The 20,965-nt window shown below is 40.7% G+C and overlaps 1 protein-coding gene across 3 annotated transcripts in view; it reads left to right on the top strand.

Annotated features, from left to right (window-relative positions):
- Positions 1-20,965, top strand: part of GOLM1 (golgi membrane protein 1) — a 41,782-nt gene that overhangs the window by 18,787 nt on the left and 2,030 nt on the right. For 2 of the 3 annotated variants that reach the window (XM_040089854.2, XM_040089855.2), the window contains exons 4-8: positions 611-665; positions 1,642-1,744; positions 13,141-13,267; positions 18,162-18,291; positions 19,498-19,773. In XM_040089854.2, the coding sequence (XP_039945788.1) occupies positions 611-665; positions 1,642-1,744; positions 13,141-13,267; positions 18,162-18,291; positions 19,498-19,773 (691 nt within the window). Of the gene's footprint in view, positions 1-610; positions 666-1,641; positions 1,745-13,140; positions 13,268-18,161; positions 18,292-19,497; positions 19,896-20,965 lie in introns of all 3 variants that reach the window. The other variant, XR_009208641.1, reaches the window with a different exon arrangement.

The following is a 20,965-nucleotide window of genomic DNA, read 5'->3' as shown; positions in this document are numbered from 1 at the left end:
AAGAATAGACAAAACATGTTCCTATGTTGACTACCTCTTCAGAATGAGAAGGAGTACAAAGTGAGGGAGGGGAAGAAGGCCACTCCAACATGAAAACAATCAAGAAGGTAGGTAGAAAAGGGATACAATGCAAGGGCTTCACATTGCTTTCATGGATTAATTGTTTCATAGCTCATATGTGCATGACAGAATTCAGGTGGATTGATTCCTGAGTGAGAGGGTAATTAATTGATAGTGGGCTGTGGTGTTGTAGTCTTACTTCAAGAGATAAATACAGTAAGTCTGACTGTGATTTCAGCTGTGAGATTAAATTAGAATAAAGCAATTTTGTATCTTTAATTTCCTTTAAATTCTTGCTCTTTTCATTTGTGCAGTGTTATCTTTCCCCACTGCCCTTTACTGGAAAATATGTGTTAAAATGAATATTTGTTGTTTGCAACAGAAGATCTCTAAAGCATCTAAAAGGTTTTGTTCAACTGTGATACTGTCACAATTGTGACATACAAAAGGTATTTCTTATTCCAAGTGCTTTGATGGGTGTACAAGTGCTTATAATGGTAGTAGAGGTCCTTCACAATTAAAACTCTCGTTTTTGTCCTGCTTCTTTCAGGCAATACTAGTGAGTAACATCACAGTAAATGATCGATTGATTCAGAGTCTACGAGGTATGTTGAAGTGCCCCTGTGAATCTCATATTGATTTTTAGGCCCCCTGTTTTCAAGACTTGCATTTTCCGTGGTCTTTTGAGGATGCTGTCTTTCTTCAAGTCATAGGGGTGGTACAGGAGCTGCCGTGATTTAGATACTTCATCTGCGTAGCTTCAGTTAAATGTCAGACTGATCTGCCTCAGTAGGAGGATTTGTTCATGTAGTGCTTGATGGAGTACTCCTGACTCTTATGATATAATATGGAATAGGACTAAGTTAATACATTTTTACTTAATTTTACCTGGCAACATACTCTTGCATTCTTCCCTGAGGTCATGCATTTTAGCATCAGAGGAATTCACAAATCCCATATTAAATAAGTCAGTCTAATTAATTTCTATTCATGGTAGTGCTTCAAAATTGCTGTTAGCAATGTATTCCTCTGGAGGTTCTTGGGAACAAATCCTATAAAGGAGTAAGTATGTTGTAGTATTGTCTTCTGGTGCCCTCTCACAAAGGTTTCTATCAGGAAGAAAACTCTAAATTATAGATATCTCTGTTGCTGAAGAACATGGCTATAAATTGCATATTATTCAGGATGCATTGCAAGCTTGTCTGTATATGACTGATAAATGTGAGTGCTCTTTCATATTGTGTTCTGATTATGATTTCATAGACTTAAGGATTTTTCAGACTGCAACTTAGCAGGGTTTGCAAATCAGTTCTATGTATTCCTTAAGAGGAAAAGTAGGTAAAAATACGCATTTTACTGTTTTTGCTAATATATTATGCTGAAAGGTTAATCTTACCAGATCCTGTGCACCCTTGTTGAATAAATTCAACAATTATCTATGCATTTGTGAGTGAAATGTAGTTTGCATGACAGATAGGTTAATTTAGCATTCTTATTATAGTTTTGTTTCTTGATGTTTCTGTTGTAGAATATGTACATATATGTGTATTTTAATGTGTATTTTAATCCTGCTTTGACCAGAACACTTGAAAGACTTACAGACAGAATATGGAAAGCTACAGCTGGATGTTTACTCGTTTCAGAAGAACCAGACTAACCTTCAGAGGAAATTCTCCTATGACCTGTAAGTCGTGTATGTTCTTTAGGAAAGATGACTTCCCAAATTACAGGTTACTTGGTTATAACACAGAGCACTCTTGTGTTAGCTGTTAGGAAATACACATTTTTAAGGAGAAGGTAACATCTGACACATCTTCTAAAATTTCTCACAGCTGGTCTTGGAGAAGAGCATAAACTCTCCAAGGTTTTTCATCTCTGTGCCTAGACACTTCTTGATGTTCCTGCTATTGCAGGAGGATAATGGTAGTAATGTTATCACTTAAGAATTGTGGGGGAAGATTGAAATATGAAGAGGCTAAACTGTGGAGAAATTTGAATTAAAATAGAGGAATACCTCATGAGAAGCTGTACCTTATTGAGCTGACAGAGGTCTTAGAAATTTCTGGTACCATCAGACTCATGTACTGTGCTTTACACAGCATGCTTAGTCATGGCTTTTTCTTGAGATTTCCCATTGAATTGTAAACATGGATAACTGAACAAAAGTACTTTGTCAGTATCCTTACAATAAATACACATTTCTGGTATTTGTATGAATTTCTCCTCAGTTCTTTCTGAACAATAATATTCTTGTTTCCTCTACATGCCTTCACAACTTATAGTATCTTCCCCTTTGTACACAGATATTAAAAAAGCAATAGAATATGCTGTTTGCATATTCTCATAATGATGTTCCATCAAGAATGCAATTGTTGTAGTGATAGGGTTTTTTTCAGCAGCCATTGTTTAGATAGGCTTTGTAGGAATTATGGCTGAAAGTGGAACACAACACTCAAAGAACTTGAATTCTATAGGCTACACTTAAAGTATTTTCTTCTTTTTGTTTTTCCCTCATTTTAGAATTAAGAATTAATATTAGTGCTTCTGTGATACTCACTGATTACCAGTAAGTTGTGACCTTTTTTGGACTATGACTCATGTAATGAGGATGACCTAGATGGATTATAATAGTGGAGCTGTAATATAAGACTTCTAACAGAAAAGTAGAAGGAAGTTGGAAACTTTAGTTTGTACCTGCCTTTCAATAAGCTGTGCTGCCCCTGTTAAGGGGTCTTTTCCCCCACTGTGTTTGTTGTGTGCCATGGTTGTTAACCACTGTCTGTTTGCTGTTTAGTTAAATGACAGACCTGAGACTCATGGACCTCTGATGTTAGTTCTGTGAATTTGTTTGCCGGTGTCTTCCTTTTAAGTCTGAGATCAGCAGGAACAAATAGAAATGTATATAGATATTTGTATATAGATATTTGCTGGACAGTCATGCTCCACATGAGAGGGATGCCTGTGAGGTGCTGTATTGATATACACATGCAGGGAAGTGATACAAGGCAAATGTAGTTAGTCAGGCTTAGGAAAACTTGGAAGTGTTTACAAGCATGGCTTTGTTGAGGAAATCACTGACAGAGCACTCCTGCTTGTGGTAGTGTACCATAAAGAATCCCTTTCCATTTAACAGAGGAAAATTTTGTTCAGACAGCATAGCTCCAAGGTCTGGGCTGGCTCAAGGTGAAGAGTGAAGCCTGATACAGAGGTAAAGATGGGTTTACTATTATGAGGGTAGGTGTAGAGACAGTCATGATAAATCAGCCATGTGGTAGCTGAACAGAGACTCAGCTAGCTCATCTGCTTCTGGTTGGTCTTGAGACAGGTGCACCATTTCCTGCAGAGACTCCATGGGAGTCAGTAAAGGTAATTATTTCAGCCAAGGAGCTATGCTGTCTTTACTAGCTTTGCTGCATAATGCTTAAACGTTCATTTTCTATTCCTAAACATTTTTCCTAAGAGTACAAGTGACGAAAACAAACTTTAGACTCGAATTTTCATAAAATAATTTATAGCTTCAGTACTGTGCAGCATTCACACAGTTCTGACAGGAACATGTATTTTTAAAACATTGCAAGTTGTGTACCTTTAGGGAGGACATATTTCTCTGTTGTAGTAATTTACACAACTAACTTTACATTGTGTTTAGGTAATTGCAGAAATGGATAGTTGATGGTGCTTGGCTACATTTGTTCCTCTTTGCTATATGCTCAATTAATACTGTCACTTTAAATGTTTACAAGCAATCTTTTCCCAATGTTTTGTGATTGTGGGCTTAGAAAAATAAGAATTATTAGAAAGACTCCAAGTGTTATTTTTAATGTGTCTTCCTTCCTCCCCTCTACATGAGGAATAAACCACTGTGTTGCCTCTCTGTTCTTCTGCCTTGCCAAGAAGGGGCATTAGACCTGATAATGTGTTTCTTCCTTTTACCTGGATTTGCATGGATGAAGGTTTTAAACCTTACGTAGCAAGTACAACCAGTGCAAAAATAGACAGATTGTATTGTTTGTATAATTGAAAATGTTGAAAAAAGATGACTGAAGTCAAATGTCTTTTTTAAACAGCACATGTTATAAATCACTCTTTTTAAACATTCAGTTACTGTTCTGTAGAAGACAGTGGTAGAAGCAGTTGTGCATATGGAATGCGTAAGAACAAAATCTGTGAACTGTAGAAGAAAAAGAAGAAAAAGAAAATCATTATTTCTTTTTGTACCCATGTCTTGAAGTTTCATCTTAGCATTTTTCAGAACAAGCTTAGTGTTTTCCATGCAGAAGTCAGCAGGAGCTATCTGGCCTTACAATGTTGTGTGCAAAATGAGTGCACATTCCTCAGCAGTTGGCTCCACAACCTACTGTTGTTGTACACTGTGCTCAGTGCTGTCTGGTGGTGGTTAAAACTTCTTCAGCAAAGACTAACTGTTACACCGACCCTTCTCTCCTGCAGCAGCCAGAGTGAAACAGGAGCCTTTGGACTCATCTTTTAAAATGTTACAATGTAAGCTGTTCCCAAAGTATGTATTCTATCACCATCTACACGAGCTGTTGAAACTAGGTTGGGCAGTGTTTCCCTTGCCCCCTCCCTCCAGACTATCTTCTGTTAATGCCCCATCAATGCCCTGCTGCATGACTCATAGATAACTCCCTCCAGGAGCTATCTCTGTTTAATGGGCAATCAAGGACTCATTACATGACTGATAAAATGATATCAGCCCATTGTGAGATGCTCCACCCAGGGGGAGGAGCCAAGCATTCCCACCTGGATATAATCTGGCATTTGGGACAGCACAGGCAGCCTTACCCACTGGATTCGCAGAAGACAAGAGCTACCAGACCTTTGTGCAGGAACACTGCTTCAACAAGACCACTTCATCTGGACTGCTACCATCATGGTTTCAGGTTGTATTATGACTCTGTCAGTAATCTTTTGTATTACTGCATGTATTTTATTTTATTTTATTTTATCTTACTTTTTTTTTTTTTCTCTCCTATTAAATTGTTTTTTCTGACTTGGAGTCTCTTGCTGGTTTTGCCTTCAAGCCAGCAGAGATATTTTGGTGCCCAACGTGGGGCATGAGGTACTGAGAAAAGTCAGAATTACAGTTTTGTAGTGAGAAAAAAACCCCAGCTGTCTTCAATGATGCTCAACTTGCTTTCATATATCTTATACCTAGCTCTCTACATTTTCCCACACATGGGGCAGTATTTGCCGGTCTTAATGCTCATGTGTAGACCAGGGTATGGTACCAAAATTGCTTTATTGGTCTATCATGTTTATTGTATGATAGCCTCTGAGGCAATGAGCATCATTTGGAATATATACTCTATTTTGTTTGCTTGTCCTGGTCTAGGATGCTACATCTTGGCTCTCAACAATCGCACCCAGCCCCTGTGGGGAGGGGTAAAGAATGATTTTTTCCCAGTCTTTTAGGCCTGGCACAGCAGTTTTCAAAAGTATTGAGTTCTCTCTAGGTGCCAAGGACAGCATAATATTGTTGTTAGTTCTGCTTTGTCTTTTCTGCGCAGCCTGCACCATGCTTAGAAATCAAAGACTACATGGGGTGGTGCAGCATCTCCTTGAGGAAGAGGGAAAAAGAAACAAATGCAAAACAATGGCATCCGTGTATATACAAACTATCACAGAGGAGACAGTAACTGCATCTACACAGACTGTCACAAAGGAACCAAAACCAAAGCAACAGTGTTAGTGTCTACACAAGCTGTCACAGAGGAGAAAGAAACCAAAGGTGCCATCAGCATCTCCACACAAACCGTCACTGGAACAGAACAACCTAAACCAGTGGCAGTTGCCCCTGTTCAGAAGAAGAAATCAAAGAGCAAATCAGTCCGCATAGTGACTGATGAAGGTGAGGACAAGGCGGGTGTCTTGGTCAATAAACTAAGAATTTATGAGGACACTCTCACTGCCCCATTTCGTACCCATGTCTCATCCATGGAAACAAGGCTGGCTGAGCAAGTTCGGAGTTTGATTGAGAGGGCCATCAGAAACTGAGAAAGGAACTTAAGGAAGAAATTTACCACATCTCGCCAGAACCAACAAGAGTCTCTGCCATTAGGAGCAGGTGTCCGCCAGCCAGGGAGAGAGGATACACTCCACAGGGTAACCTCTGGTCTTTTCTTCGGGAGCATGGAGAAGACATGAGGAAGTGGGATGGAAAACCCATCTCCTCCTTAGCAGCCTGTGTACGTGAACTGAAGAGAGAGACACCTACCACAAAGAGCTCGTCTCGAGTCAAAGCTGCTCCAGTCTCTCAGGCACAGAACTCCAGACAGTATAGGAAGGATGATATGACTGATCCTCTTGAAGGGACCTCAGGAACTTATTTACAGGAAGAGAGCAACGTGACCAGGAATGACCAGGAATAGGGGGGCCCTGCCTCTAGCCAGGTAGAGGAAAGGGACAATCGGATCTATTTGACTGTGTGGATCCGATGGCCTGGCACATCTGACCCACAAAAATATACGGCTTTGGTTGACACTGGTGCCCAATGTACCCTGATGCCATCAAGGTATGTAGGAACAGAATCCATTTCTATTTCTGGGGTGACAGGAGGGTCCCAGCAGCTGACTGTATTGGAGGCCAAAGTGAGTTTAACTGGGAATGGGTGGCAAAAACACCCCATCGTGACTGGCCCAGAGGCCCCATTCATCCTCAGCATAGACTATCTCAGAAATGGATATTTCAAAGACCCAAAAGGATATTGTTGGGCTTTTGGGATAGCTGCTGTAGAGACAGAAGACATCAGACCATTGAATACCTTACCTGGTGTCTCAGATGACTCCTCTGCTGTAGGACTGCTGAGAGCTGAAGAACAACAGGGACCAATCGCCACAGCAACAGTACACCGTCAGCAATATCGCACAGACAGAGACTCTGTGATTCCTATCCATGAGATGATTCGTAAACTGGAGAGGCAAGGGGTGGTCAGCAAGGCTCGTTCACCTTTCAACAGCCCTATATGGCCAGTGCGTAAGTCCAGTGGAGAATGGAGACTGACTGTGGATTACCGTGCTCTGAATGAAGTCACCCCACCGCTAAGTGCTGTTGTGCCAGACATGTTGGAGCTTCAGTATGAGCTGGAGTCCAAGGCAGCAAAGTGGTATGCGACCATTGATATTGCCAATGCCTTCTTCTCCATTCCTTTGGCAGCAGAGTGCAGGGTCCAGTTTGCCTTCACCTGGAAGGGTGTGCAGTACACCTGGAACCGACTGCCCCAGGGGTGGAAACACAGCCCCACCATCTGCCATGGACTGATCCAGACTGCACTGGAAAAAGGTGAGGCTCCTGAACATCTACAGTACGTTGATGACATCATTGTATGGGGGAACACAGCAGGGGAGGTCTTCGAGAAAGGAGAGAAGATAATCCAGATTCTGCTGAAAGCTGGTTTTGCCATTAAGCGAAGTAAAGTTAAGGGACCGGCTCAAGAAATCCAGTTTCTAGGAGTCAAGTGGCAATATGGACGTCGCCAGATCCCCACAGAATTAATCAACAAGATCACCGCAATGTCTCCACCTACCAACAAGGAGACACAAGCTTTCCTAGGCGCCATAGGTTTCTGGAGGATGCACATTCCTGAGTACAGCCAGATTGTGAGCCCTCTCTACCTGGTCACCCGCAAGAAGAATGATTTCCACTGGGGCCCTGAGCAGCAGCAAGCCTTTGCCCAGATCAAGCAGGAGATCGCTCATGCAGTAGCCCTTGGCCCAGTCAGGACAGGACCAGATGTGAAGAATGTGCTCCACTCTGCAGCCGGGAACAATGGCCTGTCCTGGAGTCTTTGGCAGAAGGTGCCTGGGGAGACTCGGGGCCGACCACTGGGATTCTGGAGCCAAAGCTACAGAGGATCCGAAGCCAACTACAGTCCCACAGAGAAGGAAATCTTGGCTGCCCATGAAGGAGTTCAAGCTGCCTCAGAAGTAATTGGCACTGAAACGCAGCTGCTTTTGGCACCCCAACTACTGGTGCTGGGGTGGATGTTCAAGGGAAAGGTTCCTTCCACACATCATGCCACTGACACCACATGGAGCAAATGGATTGCCCTCATCACATAGCATGCCCGTATTGGAAACCCGAATCACCCTGGGATTCTGGAAATTATAACAAACTGGCCTGAAGGTGAGACTTTTGGATTATCTTCTGAAGAAGAAGAAGAAGTGACACATGCCGAGGAAGCCCCACCGTATAACGAGCTACCAGAGACTGAAAGACAATATGCCCTCTTCACTGACGGTTCCTGCCGAATTGTAGGCGCTAACCGGAAATGGAAAGCTGCAGTATGGAGCCCCACACGATGAGTTGCACAAGCTACCAAGGGACAAGGTGGATCAAGTCAGGTTGCAGAGCTTAAAGCCATCCAGCTGGCTTTGGATATTGCCGAATGAGAGAAGTGGCCAAGACTCTATCTCTGCACTGACTCGTGGATGGTCGCTAATGCTCTGTGGGGATGGCTGAATCGCTGGAAAAAGGCCAACTGGCAGCACAGAGGGAAACCCATCTGGGCTGCTGAGATTTGGCAGGACATCACCACCTGAGTAGAGGAGCTGACCGTGAAGGTTCAACACGTGGATGCACATGTGTCTAAGAGTCAGGCTAATGAAGAGCATCACAACAACGAGCAGGTGGACAAAGCTGCCAAAGTGAAAGTATCACAGGTGGATCTAGACTGGCAGCACAAGGGAGAAGTATTCCTAGCCCGTTGGGCCCATGATGCATCTGGTCATCAGGGAGAGATGCAATATACCGATGGGCCCGTGACCGAGGTGTGGACCTTACTATGGACAGCATCTCACAGGTCATCCACAACTGTGAGACCTGCGCTGCAATCAAACAGGCCAAGCGGGTAAAGCCTCTGTGGTACGGTGGACGATGGTTGAAGTACAGGTATGGGGAAGCCTGGCAGATTGACTACATCACCCTTCCCCAAACCCACCAAGGCAAGCACTATGTGCTGACTATGGTGGAAGCCACCACTGGATGGTTAGAGACCTACCCTGTGCCTCACGCTACTGCTCGGAATACTATCTTAGGCCTAGAAAAGCAGGTCTTGTGGAGACATGGCACTCCTGAGAGAATCAAGTCAGACAATGGGACCCATTTCAAGAATGGCCTTATAAACACCTGGGCTAGAGAACATGGCATTGAATGGATAGATCACATCTCTTATTATGCACCAGCTGCCGGGAAAGTTGAACGGTGCAATGGGTTGCTTAAGACTACCCTGAAGGCGCTTGGTGGGGGGACTTTCAAAAATTGGGAAGTGAACTTAGCAAAGGCCACCTGGATGGTCAACACTCGAGGGTCAATCAATCGAGCTGGTCCTGCCCAGTCTGAACCCTTGCACACAGTAGATGGAGATAAAGTCCCTGTGGTACACATGAAAGGTATTTTAGGAAAAACTGTTTGGATTAATCCCACCTCAGGCAAAGGCTGACCCATCCGTGGGACTGTTTTTGCTCGAGGACCTGGTTCCATTTGGTGGGTAATGCAGAAAGATGGGGAAACCTGTTGTGTACCACAGGGAGACCTAATTTTAAGTGAGAACTGGGTGTAAGGTTTCATTCTGTATATGTGTATGTATAAGCATGTGTATATTTATCTATCTAGCTGTAAGAATGTATTAATTTGGGTATGATGTAGATGGTCATAGAATAAGGGGTGGATTATGTCCCAAGTTACAATGTAAGATGTGCCCAAAGTATATATTCTATCACCATCTACATGAGCTGTTGAAACTAGGTTGGGCAGTGTTTCCCTTGCCCCTTCCCTCCAGACTATCTTCTGTTAATGGCCCATCAATGCCCTGCTGCATGACTCATAGATAACTCCCTCCAGGAGCTATCTCTGTTTAATGGGCAATCAAGGACCCATTACATGACTGATAAAATGATATCAGCCCATTGTGAGATGCTCTGCCCAGGGGAAGGAGCCAAGCATTCCCACCTGGATATAATCTGGCATTTGGGACAGCACAGGCAGCCACTGTATTCCCAGAGGACAAGAGCTACCAGACCTTTGTGCAGGAACACTGCTTCAACAAGACCACTTCATCTGGACTGCTACCATCACAGTTTCAGGTTGTATTCTGACTCTGTCAGTGATCTTTTGTACTAATGCATGTGTTTTATTTTATTTTATCTTACTTTTTTTCTCTCCTATTAATTTTTTTTTTTCTGACTTGGAGTCTCTTGCTGGTTTTGCATTCAAGCCAGCACAAAAATCATTATTGAATACATTCCAATATTCCAACGCGTTTTTGTTCCCAAGAGATTTTTTTTTGTTACATAACTGCATCTTTAGAAATCTTGCTACATGAAAAAAGTCTGATAATTAGTGTGATATTTGCAGACCTGACAAGTGCAAGAGTGTGAGTGCAGGACTAATTTTTTTTGATAGGGTTGAAAGGAGAAGACAGTAGATGCTCCAGGAGAATAAAGGTACTCTGTTTCCCATGCTGGAGATAGGCAAATGCAGCAGCCCAGGAGGGGAGAAGCTGCACATTTGTTCCTGTGCATGCAGAGCACATCTGTACATGGTCAGGTATGCAGAACACATGAAGCCTGAGTGCACACAACACTGGTAACCTCATCCCTCTCCCCTGAGAGTGAGTGTCTGCTAGTGCAAAATGTGCTAGATGGACTGTCACTCCTGAGTTTGTAGTTTGGACTCTTCTCCACCTTTTTGCCTCTGTGCTCCTTTAGGCTCATGGAGATGATACTTTGATGGGCCTGGGAGCAGCTGAGGCTCCTGAGGCGCCTTTGTGTGTGTGCAGGTGAGCTCTGTGTCATAGAATTAACTATGTAGTGAAGGAGAAAACATGCCACAGAGACTGAATTTAAGAACATTAGTTCAGCACATTTGAAATGTCATGGTGATGGGATGAGGTGGAGAAACTAAGACTGTCCCTGTACTCTAGAAGTTGTTGTAAGTATAAGTAGGTTATTCAAATTTCCTTTAAAAGAAGGGATTTCTGTTACAGATAATAAGCTTAAAATGGTGAGGGTTTGTCATGGATATTAATGAACTTTTTTTTCATATGCAGTGTGGGATCAAAGTGCAACCTTTCACAAATGCTCTATCTCTGACTTCAGGTTGTCTGTGTACTGCATTTTTTTCAAACTTATAAACTGTTACACAATTAATACATACTTTTATTTCTTAGAAAATAGTGAGCATCACTTAAGCCTATGCTGCTTTACTGTCTCTGATGTTCATCAGTTAGAAGCATGGCTTATTTTGGTGATCCTTCCATCTATTAGCATTGTCAAATCAGACTTTAGACTGGTCTGCAAGAAATCATAATAAAGGTAATTAGTTAGTTAGCATATTTGTCTACTACTCTTCTTCCTTCTAGGTGTGAACTCCAGAAGGGATTTTTTGCTTTTGAAAAGCAGGGCTGGAGAAGGGTGTAAGTGCAATAAAGGTGCAGTAAAAATGAATTACTTGCTGTGGTAGAGTGCACATGGCCCAAAAGCTCTTTGGAATACATAGCAGTTTATTTGCAGCTTGAGAAACTGCAACATGCCTGTCTGAAACAGTTGCTGTTGCATGGAAGGTATTGACACTCAGAATAACATAGGTCAAAGCCAGAATCAGGAGGAATTCACCTCCTTTTTAAGTCTTAGTGATGGGGAGGAGAAACTTGCAGTATGTTGGTCATGCTGTTGTACCAAGGTTTCTGGAAAATATTTTGAATGCAGAAAGATGTTTGCAAGGTCTGTAGCTGATTGTATATGTAAAAACTGGCAGTTACCTTTGAGTGGAAAAAACAAAGGAGAGACAGAAAGGAGAAAAGGTTTAAAAATCCCATCAAACTTCTTTGCTGCTAGACCAGCATGGAGAAGAAAATGTGGTCCCCAGCCAAGAGCCTGCTCTTCCTTGGGCAGGCTCTCCAGGGCAGGGGGTACTGACAGTGATGGTGATTTTTCACCACATTTTCCCCTTGTGTGATGCACTTGCCATTGGGAGCCACTCAAACTAACTGCTGTTCCTGTTCATACTGGGGTCAGAACATACTTGGGATTGTACGATGACTAGTTTCTAAGATTTCAGTGTGTGTATCAGGGGGTAATGCTTATCTTGCTTTGTTATTCACTAGGTCTTGTGCTTCTGATATAAACTGAGAGCTGTAAAACGAATTATGAAGAGGGCGGGAGAGAAAGAATGACCTTGCCGTTACAGCAGTCACTTGCCCTGAGAAACTGAGATTGACAAAATTCCTGGGCTTTGCACAGGATCCCCAGAACATCCACCAAGGGGGAGAACACTGCCCTGGTAGCTTTAGGAAAAACACTGCTGCCGACAGCAAGACCTTACCTAGGAGTTAGGGAGCTGTGAGAGAAAGGCAGGCTGCACAGATGCAGATAGAACAGTGCTGTCACAAAGGTTAAGATGTTAATGGTGCTGTGTAACTGTCAAAAGTATTTTAAAATACTTTAAAAATACTTTTAAAATACTTTTAAAATACTTTTAAAATACTTTTAAAACTGTTGAAAGTATACAGTGTTTGCACCTTTAGGATATATTCCTTTCTGGAATTTAGAGTAGCTACTAATGAACTCCATTTCTGTAACATGTTTTGTTACATCTTGCAGCACTGCACTTTGTTGAAATATTGAGTTAGTGTGTTCAGTTTGCTAACAGTAGATTACATCTGTTTTCTCTTTCCTCTTTCTGGCTAAAATCAAAATATGAATTTCTGTAATCATACTAGAAAATGCTTCAAGGATCAAAATTGATTTTAACTTGACTCAAGTGGTTAGCAAAGACACACGGAAAAAAATCATGTAACCTGTTGAGCTGGTCAAACAAAAATAATTTAAATTAATATCTTCCAATAGAACTTGCCTGCACTATGAATTTGTCCTTAGGACTTAGGTCAATGCCTCATTTTAACCCAGTGACTTCTCAAATGTAAGGCCAGGTAGAAGAGTTAAAGAAATAATAAAACATAAAGAAAAAAATAGGTATATTGAAAAAAAAAATAGACTATTCTACAAAAATACATTATAGAAGAGTCTAGATGAGAGTTAATCATCTTGTTCATGATTTTTTCAGGTCACAGTGTATCAACCAGATGAAAGAATTAAAAGAACAATGTGAAGAAAGGATAGATGAGCTTACAAAAAAGAGTAGTGGTATACCACAAATCAAAGAATACAAAGGCTTCACAGAAGATAGCCAGGTATGGCTTGGATAATTTATTGAAAATACTTTCTTTGTAATTCTTGAGTGTTTCTTCACATTTCTGCTATCTCCTATTAAATTTTTCACCACTTCAGCATTTGTTGAATGTTTCTGATATATGGGAAATGGGGTGATTTCAAGGACAGAACAAGGAGGTGTCCTGTAGGATGCTCCAAATTGCTATGTCTCTTAGATGGACAGAATCTGAGAGGTGATGCTGGATGTGTTGTGGAGTCCATTAAGGAATATTTACATGACTGAACTTTAGTTAACAATACCTTTTGATGTTGTTAAAGTATTTAGTTGCTTTATGTGTTAAGGATGAGGATAAATTGTTAATCACTTCAGAGAAGCAGCAAACCCTGAATATTGTCGTCCAAGGTTCATCAGCTATGAATTTTCACAAAAGTCCTTTATGTCAGCATTTTACTGTAGGAATAAAGGGATAATCAAATGTCCTAGCTGTTTGTCTCCGCTTATCCAACAGCAAAGAATCATAAATTCATCGCTGAACCCACTGAAGGGTCACTAGGGTAGGGCAGGCTTGGCAAATAGGTTGGCTGTGTGTCAGCTGTGTGACTTTTTCTTCTGGAGTGCAGAGGGTGGCAGAAAATCCCGAGAAAAGGAAATTTCAGTTAATCTTGTTGTCTTGGCTTGTGATTTATTGATGCTTCTGCATTGGTGTGGGATTTGGTCAGGGGTAGGATTTGACTGCTTAAGCTTGATAGGGATGGCCCTGTAAAGTGTCAATCAAGCTCTTGGGTGAGAAGGCACCTAGTTAATTTCTGTACCAAAATAACATTTTCTTCAGGATTACTGAAGAAACAGGTTTCAGAAGTTCGACTTTTTACATGAGACTGCAGAGGGGCCTTTCCCTCTACCTAGGTGGCCGACTCTCAATACAAAGGCAGTGGGGGTTTGGTGGAATGTACTCTTTTCTCTTTGGCTAGGAAAAGGCTAAATCTGATGACTTCAGAGGTGGAAAGGGTAAGGCAGTGAGGAATGAATCTTGGTTTTACAAAGAGGTGAAAAATCATGTGAGAAAATAGCTAAAACATCTGCCCAGATATTCCCATCGGTAATGGTTTCAGTCTGTGTCCAATCCTTTATGCAAAATGGGAGAGACAGACTACTGAAGTATGTGACCATTTATCCTGGGAAGCTGTACTACTTGAGAGCTGCAACATGAATGAAGCATTAGGAACAGGAAGTGCTATCCTGTTATGCCTTAAAATAAAAGTTACAGTTCTTGTCAATAGTTTTTATCAACAGTATCAAAGATAGAAGGTAGATAAAAAGTAAAGAATTAATATATCATTGTAGGTAAAGAGAACCCACATTGTTTGGGGATGATACGTTCATTTCTTTCAAATGTATCTTTTTTAAGAAAGTTGATTTAGGGAAGACCCTAACATAAAGGTGGTCAACATAATTTTTGGTGTGGCTTTGCAACAGATTTTAATTGCAATTACTTCCACTAGCTTCCTTTTCTCTGATTGTTCATTTGTATAGGTTTATTTATTGCATTTTGGGTTTGTTTTTTTTTTCACTTCCATTTCCAGTCTGGAAGATAAATCATCTTAGAAGGAACCTGAGGAGTTTGACTGAAGCCCCTCTGCAGGACAATTTCAGTCTCCTGTATGAAGGTGCATAGTTGGAGGCAATTTTTACTCAAAGCAGATTATCTGTAAGGCAAGGCAGGTTATCTCTTATCCTTTGTAAGTGGGATGGTTTCAGTTGAGCTAACAGATAATATAGCTACTGCCTAAATAATTTCTGTCTGCTTGTGTTCCCTAGTATCTGTGGCAGTGTTTCTTTGGCCAAGCTGTAACTTTCTCAGTTGTTTGCTTGCCCAAGAATTTCAGTCTTTTGCATTTGTAAAAGCATACATAGTTATAGTTAGTGCAAGATGACTCTGACAAAGTCTATGTATGTTTTTGTCTGGTATTTTAAGCTGGAATAATTCCTATTTTTAAGATGTGCTTATGTAATAGAAAAGTCTGTCTTAAAACACGGAAAGAAAATGGAGTGGTGTTGATTAATAACAAAACAGCTTTGCTTAGAACTCTGTCATTTGGAGAATGATGTATACTTCTTGGCTGAAGAAAGTACAATGTTGATGTATTGATGAACAACAACAATGTTCAATTACTGTCTTTTTATTCAACTACTTCAATTTTTTAAAAAATCAGCATATACACTTTGAATCTATTTGACATTAAGAATCACTTAGATAGAAATTTAAGATAAGGGATTTTGCATGTGTAATTAAGAGGTAACTTCTTGCTATTAAGTCCAGGCTCAGTATTTTTGGAGAAGAATTCATGCCCAATAAAAAGTGAAAAATGGTCTTATGTTAGGAGCTGGATTATTTATAAAACAGAACCATAATTGAATACAGCATTTTTGTTTTACTGATTAAAAAAAGATGGAGTTCTTCTGAATATCTTTACTGCACTAACCCAATATTCTGCAGTAACATTTACTTATCAATCATTGTTAAGAGTTAATGCTAGATTAGTGGCTGATGCTGCACTTCATGATGTTGACACAAAAAGTTCTTGTTCTGCCTGGCTTTGATGAAAATTAAATACTTTTCAAAACAGCCAAGTAGTCATGCTACAACTCTGGCTTCTTGGTGACTTAGCTATTTCTTTCTGTGGTTATTTTTCCAAATGACTGAATGAATATTTGACAACATACTGTTTTACTGCCCTCCTTAGGTAAATGGGAAGCTCCAGTCTTGACAGTACCAATGACATCTGGCAACAGAGAACAATTCTGTTAACTGGGAGACTTCCTATGCCATAAGATTGCCCATTCATTTATATGGTACCAGACACAAAGAGATTTATATCTCTAAATGTGCACATGCTTGTGCTTTTTTTTTTGGCAATGAAACAAAAATAAAAATACAACAAAAAATCCCCATAGAACAAATGGGTTTGTAACACTCTGGGTTTTTTTTCACCAAACTGGTGTACAGAGAAAAATGGGCTTCATGTGTATTTCACGTTCAATGTTCAATGTTTGCATGAGTTGAATTGACATAGTTCTCTGTCAGTTTTAGAATCATAAAATCATTAAGGTAAGAAAAGACCTATAAGATCCTCCTCTAAGTCCGAGCATTAAACCAGCATCACTGGGGGCCAAATTTTTGTGGCACACCTTTTGAAAACTTCCAGGAATGGTGATTCCTCTGCTTGGACAATCCGTTCCAATGCCTGACCACCCTTTTAGCAAAGAAAATTTTCCTAATATTCAATTTAAACCTCTTCTGGTGTAACTTGGCGTCATTTCCCATTGTCCTGTCTCTTGTTACCTGGGAGAAACTGACCCCTACCTTGATGCAACTACCTCCTTTGGGTTTGGAGAGCAGTGATGGTAATGCAGTGAGTTGATGATGACTGGGAGAACATTTCGGTTTCCAATGCCCATGGAAGTAAGCAGACATTTGTTTGGAGCCAACAACTGTAGCTTCTTTGTCCCACTGAAGTCACTAATGCAGGGCTGCCAGGCAGGTAATCCCCTATCTGAGCTTATCTTTTTGTTTTATTTTCCTTTTCTTCTCAAGTCTTTCTCTTTGATCGTTCTCATAAATTCATTTGCAATTTCCCCAGTGGCCATGGCTTTGCACCCTCATTTAGTGTTTCTGAGATGCCAGTGGGGAAAGAATGACTCCTTATATCAGGGCAAGCAGGGTCTTGACTGCTTGAGCAATGACCATGAAGAGCCTGGGTGTTACAATGGATACCATATGAGCCAGAGGGTTACCTTAGGGGAAGCATGGCCACCCCATCTTTTCAAATCTCTTGTACCTCCACTCAACTCCAGCAACATGCTGTAGCTGGAGAATCACCATTCTCTACAGGCAGCTCCAGATTCCCCTCCTAGAGGATGGGAGTTCTTAATTTCACCTGTGTGAAAGCCTCTGGGTACATCCCTCTGTTCACTGACCATCTTTCATTTTCACCTGGAACTAATGGTGAATCATAAGTTGAGTCCAGTGTCTCTCAGTCTAGTACAAACCTAGACCCCCAAATACTTAATTCATATAGTCTGGGAGTCAGAGAGGTGGTGACATGGCATTCCTGAGCTTCCTGTTTCCCATGCTGTAGATGAGGGGATTCACTGACAGGGAAAGTACCAAATACAGGACTGGCAGCCACTAGATCCAGAGATGGGGAAGAGATGGAAGGGGGCCTCAGGTAGGCAAACGGGCCAACACTGACATATGGGAAGACCATACTTAGACTTTAATTGCCCAGCTGGAAGATCATCAAAGTTGTGTACGTCTTAGGCTTAATATTTAAGTGGGTCAGATGCTTACAGCAGTCTAGCACCAGAATTTAGTACATTCTTAAGCAAGCTCCATCATGTTAAATGGGTATTTTCTTGTTGGTTAATTTATACTTTTCTTTTCCTAATCCTGCATTTAACATAGTTACAGACCAGTTCTATACAAGCCTCACTCATTTGAAGCCTATTGATGACCAAAGTCAGTTTTCCTGCCCTGTAGATTATTAATAGTAAATGGCATGTTTATTTGCTCTGCTGACCCTGACACAGTAGCAGAACAACCGCGGATAAATGCGTGGTGTTACTCTTCCGTAACACTCTGAGAATTACCAAGGACAGTAATCTCATCATTAGCTGCAGTTAAATAAGGTGTGTTAAAATTACCCTGATGTGCTGTGCTGTTACCTAGAAATATTACTGCATATTCAGAATTGTACAGAACTTCTATCACCAGTAAAATTTTCAGTCCAAGTATTTCCAAGTGTGGTAGGATTTTTTTCCCATGCAGAATTCTTATCTAAATTTTACTTCCCTTTTCAAATCCAGGTGCAGCTATATAGACGGGTGCTTATCTGCATACATTCACTTTATAGGTCGATACTCCACTGCCAGCCTTGAAACAAGCAGGGTTCAAGCAGGATGACTTGGAACAGGAGAAAAAAAGTGAAGATATTCCTAAAGCAGTACCTACAGTAAGAAAGACAGACCTGGAGCAGGCTGAAGGTGAGACGGAAATCCTTGTCTCACTTACAACTAGTTAAGAATGGTTGTGATTCAACTGAACATTTAGAAACATTTTTGTATACCAGATAAAGAAGAAAAAAGTGACTCCAACAGTCTAAACATCAATCAGGTTTCCCACTAAAAGAAAACTTGCTAGGATTTCTGTTGGTTCAGTTTTGTTGTACTAGGTATGTTGCACATAAAGAAAAATAGAAATATTTACAATTCTTGAGTCATGTTCCTCATGTAATAGGGAGAAAATACCCAAATTTTGGCAGGGATGATTTTCAAGTATACTTGAAATTTGCTGTCTTAGTAAGTTTGGCATTCAGCCTGGTACCCCTCCTCCCTGTGGAATAGCTGAAAGTTAGGCTTACAACAAACACACACACGTACTTCCCATATGTTGTCATTGAACAAAATGCAAGAGAAATTACATGCATGGATTTAGGTTAGTTAGCTTAATGGTTCCTTTTGGCACTGAACTTCAGAAACTGTTAACTTGAATGGATGTATCCTTGTGTGTCTGTTTTGCATAGTAGTTGGGAGATATAAATTCAATTCTTAAATTTAATTATTCTCATACACGATCTTAAATTACAATCTTGTGAGCATGCAGCTCTCATTTTAGAGAACTAGCAATTGAAGACATATTGAGAAAATTTTATAGGATTTTAAAATTAAAAATGCGGCTACATGAGAAAAAAGATGTATGCTAATGTCAACTAAAAATTATAGCACTCCTGCACTTCCCTCTTCATGTTTAAAAATAAGAACAGACTTGAATACTTTAAAATCTGCCTATGTGATGCTTTGTCCTGAGCTACTTTTGGACACCTAATCAATTTTATTGTTTTGGTAATGAGATGTAACACAAAGAAACCTGATGCTTATATAGGACACCACATTTTTTATTTAAACTTCTCTGTTTCATTTGCCTGATTTATTAACCACACGTACCAAAATTTTAAGAATATAGAAGCACGAATCCGTTGACAGTAAATAAAGTTCCCTTCTTTAGCTGTTCCCAGTTGGAAAAACATGAGTCATCTTCCTCTTATCTCTGGAAGTGATGTGATTGGAAGATATTCTTTCAGAGGAAAACCAGTAATTTAGTGAGAAATATAAAACATTATTTATTAAAGGTTTTTAACTTGTGCCATACTGGAAGGCATTATTTTTTTCACTCATTTTTGCTTTTTTCAGAAAGAACAGACAGCCTAACTGACATCAGAAAACAGGGGCGTAAGGCAGAAGAGGAGCAGCTTTCTAGTCAGTTGGATAAACCTCAAGAGTCACTCAAAGCTGCTGCAGGTCCCAAGGAGGTGCTGCCTGAGTCAGAGAAGGAGCCAAAGCCACCTGAGGATGAGAAACATGTACCTGGGCAAGATATGTCAGAGCCAGCTGCCAGTGAGGAAGCTGAGAGGGAACAGTTCCTGAATTATGATGATAAGCAGGATGACTTGCTCCCTGGAAAGGCTGGTTTGTAGCACATCAAGTATTGTTAAAAACAGTAACAAAATGAAAAGTAAGGAAACCAAAGTGTGGAATAGGGCATGATTTCTACAACAGTGGTGCCAGCTGGCCAGACTGTTTTCACAAAGGTCAGTGTGATGTGGAAGGTGTCAGTCCTGAGCAATCACCTGTGGTCCATGAGTTAAGATAGAGGCTTCTGATTGCGCAACATGAAGCTAGCAAGCTCAGTTCCTCTGCATCCCCGTAACAGCCCTGCTGCTTCTTCACTGGCTCTAACAAAGTGCTTAGGGAAACTCGTCTCAAAACTTTTTGGTATTGGTGCTTTAAAAGAATATGATGCATCTGTAAAGGATGAGATACTAATCATTGAAAGCACTGAGAAGCAGAGGGTTACTTATGCATGGATGTTCTGCAGTTAGTATTTTTACAATGTCAGTGTGTGAATACTAGCTATTCCTATTTCAAAATAAGCTACTGTGAGTAAAACTGCTCAGACTTCAGGTATCTGAAGTTTATTGTTGTGAATCTTCAAAAACATGGATCAGATATTGTAAAGCTGCCAGTTTCTGGCATCTATCAAGTGACCCTGAGCTACACATTTCAACAGCATTGAGCAGCAGAGTATTGATGCTGTGTCTGAACCTGACCAACATCTAGACATTACTCTGTCTTGAGGGATTTGGTCTCAGTAGCCCAAGTAATCAAAAGGAAGCCTTATGGCAGTCAGAGCAGGTAATTGATGTTCACAAAAAATGCTGTTTATATTTTTCTAGCAAACACCTCCTTAGAATTATACGTATCAGTGTTAATGTTGTTGCTAACATGGCAGGGATAAATAATCTCATCTGCATCGCTAAAGCAGTATTTTTCCAACTGATCCAAAAAGATGCTGGCCAGAGAAGGCTATACCCAAGAGATGTAATTACAAATTATCTCAACTGCTTTCATTTTAATGGAAATAAATAGCAGAAAGTTAAAAAAAAAATCATCCTACAATGCAAGGAAAAAATCTCCGCCATGCAGCCCATGAAAGCTCAGTTTCAAAGGTCTGCATTTCTGTGAGCTAAAAAGGCTAGGATATTCTTCAGGCTTTAATGTTCAGACTTACTGCACAGTTTCCTTGTAGCCAAAGGTTAAGATAGAAAGACTTCTTCAGTAGTCTATAGGCATCCTCTCTCAAGAAGAGCTGCTTCTGAAA

This window comes from Hirundo rustica, chromosome Z (assembly GCF_015227805.2).
Source record: "Hirundo rustica isolate bHirRus1 chromosome Z, bHirRus1.pri.v3, whole genome shotgun sequence".
Lineage (NCBI taxonomy): Eukaryota > Metazoa > Chordata > Aves > Passeriformes > Hirundinidae > Hirundo > Hirundo rustica.
Note: the sequence above shows the minus strand (reverse complement) of the source record. Positions and strands in the feature narration are given on the sequence as shown.